This window comes from Musca domestica, unplaced genomic scaffold, assembly GCF_030504385.1.
Source record: "Musca domestica strain aabys unplaced genomic scaffold, Musca_domestica.polishedcontigs.V.1.1 1, whole genome shotgun sequence".
Taxonomy (NCBI): domain Eukaryota; kingdom Metazoa; phylum Arthropoda; class Insecta; order Diptera; family Muscidae; genus Musca; species Musca domestica.
Window position 1 is genome coordinate 41,791,609 of NW_026712114.1, and position 2,340 is coordinate 41,793,948.

Sequence of the window (2,340 nt, forward strand, 5' to 3'; positions counted from 1 at the left end):
TTATTTCAAATCTATGGATGTTTTCTTATGTAAACGATAAAATAACAATTCCGCAAAAAATACCACACTGCCCAGGACCTCTCCACCTACCACAATTATCCAGGCCCAAAACAAATCCTTCACCTCAAATGCCCGGGCCTCAGCCGACACGGGAGGGCTACTAATTGTGACTCTTTTGGTCCTTAGCATATCTCCAAAGGTATTGGCATACCAATAGGCCGGTAGACCCACTTCATGGACCCGATTAATGAGATGATCCAGGGGTTCCTTGTACTGCGAGTGTTTTTGCAGTTGCAGAGCACAGGGCATTCGAAAGAGGGTCATTTTCGGATAGACATTGAAAATGTTGTGGGAGAAATATTGCTGTTTGCGGCGCAGAACCTTCCAGGATAGGGAGACCAGGAAATATCCCATTGAGGTATTGAAATTGTTGCGATTCTCTTCGTAGAAGGCAATGCTGTCCGTGAGGAGTAGAGAATCCCTTATGGCATCCGCGGCATCCTCTATGGCCTCAATGTCGCTGGTGATGGCCAGAATCTTCAGGGAGGAATGTTTCAAATCTTCAAAGGATTGGATCTGGGCATGATTGGGTGGACTGGTGATCAGGGTATTCATGGTGGCCGAAAATTGGGTGCTAATATTCAGACCCGCCACAAAGACCAAAAAATACAACAGTTTCAGGCTACGCCATGGCGAATCCTTGGGCGTAAAGGATTGGCCCAAAATTCCCGAAAAGAACCGATAGTTTAGCACCAGATCCACGGCCTGGAAGCTGTGGTCCAAACAGTAGTCCACCAGACTCTGGAACAGGGCAAAGAGTAACGTACAAATGAGGACACATCCAAAGAAGTAACGATTCAGCAGAACCCCATAGACCTCGGTGGTGCTAAGCGCTTGGGCGGTGGGTATCATTACGAGGCCTTCCAGGAAATCATAGACCGCCGATTTATATAGCCATTTGCCATCGTTGTAATGTGACAGGGTCATGGGTATATCGATGAGATTATCCTCGGCCATTTGATTGACCTGAGTCAGGGAGGTACGGGCCGCCACCTCATGAGAGGCATACATCTGCATGTGGCCATGAAACACCTCACCGAACAGCAACACCAGCCGGGCAATATAGCCATTGAGACGAACCCCACCCTGACCATCTTCGTAGGGAAAGGACAGGGTCATGGTGGTATCGGTGAAATAAATCACCGTTTTATTCTCCAAATTCCGCCAATGTTGGGGGTAGTAGGGTGGACCCCTCCACTGGGACCATTGATAGCGGGGATAGGGTTTCAGCTGTTGGATGGTCTCATTTTTGGCCGCCACACCTTTCAGCAGGACATTTGTCATTTTATATAACTCACAGAGTTTTAAGAGCTCCAGCTGAAACCCCCGGTCCCCCTCCTCCACCAGCACCAATATCCTTGTTTGCCTCATAAAATTCAACACCTCCGCCCCAGTGGCCATTAACTGCTCCTTCAATTCGCCCTTGAATAGGAAAATCACAAAAATTTCCGAATTAAAGCTTCTGACAAATTCATATGCCGCTCCATATGTCACCAGGACCTTGGGTAATGGTATCTCCTGCACCACCTTCCACCACACTCGATTTACCTTGAAACTCTCTCGATCGGCAATGACCAACAACGTTTCAAACTCCTTCTCAGCATAGATTTGTTGTAGAAATATTTTCAAATCAAAATTTTCCAAATTTTCCACCTCCAAGGACACGGCCAGGACATGAATAAATAATACCGTTAATAGGGAAATTTCTATCTGACGCTGTTGCATTATGACGAACGATTGATTTCGTATTGATTGCAATCATTCTAAATATTTGGTGGGTTTTCGGATACGGATTTGAAAAATAATTAATTATGGAACGGCGGGGTGGAGGGAGTACAGGTAATTAATATGGCATTATGTGACCAGACGATTAATTATCGGAAGTCCATAAACTGAGACATAAACACGGGTAACGCCCCTGGGATGGCTGAAAGAAACGTAGAAGAGAGAGGGGGAAAAGAGGAAAAATTATTAAATCGCATTAAAGTAGAATTTTCAAAGGACGAAGGATAATTTTTAAAGGATTTTTCCAAAAAAAATAATAAAAATAAAAAATAAGGATTTTAAAATCATTTTTTCAAGGACCTTCCTGGTCATAAATATGGGTTCTTAAAGGATTTTTTTCAAGGACCATCCGGGCCATTACTGGGGATTTTTAGAGATTTTTTTAGAGACCATCCAAAAACGTGGATTTTTAAAGGATTTGTTTTCAGGGACCATCCAGGCTAAAGCTACGGATTTTTAAAGGAATTGTTTTCAAGGACCATCCAGGCCATGACT

General features: G+C 44.2%; 1 protein-coding gene across 1 annotated transcript; it reads right to left on the reverse strand.

Moving 5' to 3' along the window:
• LOC101889608 (uncharacterized) lies at positions 1-1,785 on the reverse strand. The gene has a single exon (XM_005190073.2). It carries the CDS (start codon positions 1,783-1,785, stop codon positions 1-3), a length of 1,785 nt encoding a protein of 594 aa, XP_005190130.2.
• Positions 1,786-2,340: the final 555 nt, after the last annotated feature.

Coding starts and splice junctions, on each gene's coding strand:
- LOC101889608 (XM_005190073.2), bottom strand. CDS start 1,785: ATGCAACAGCGTCAGATAGAAATTTCCCTATTAACGGTATTATTTATT.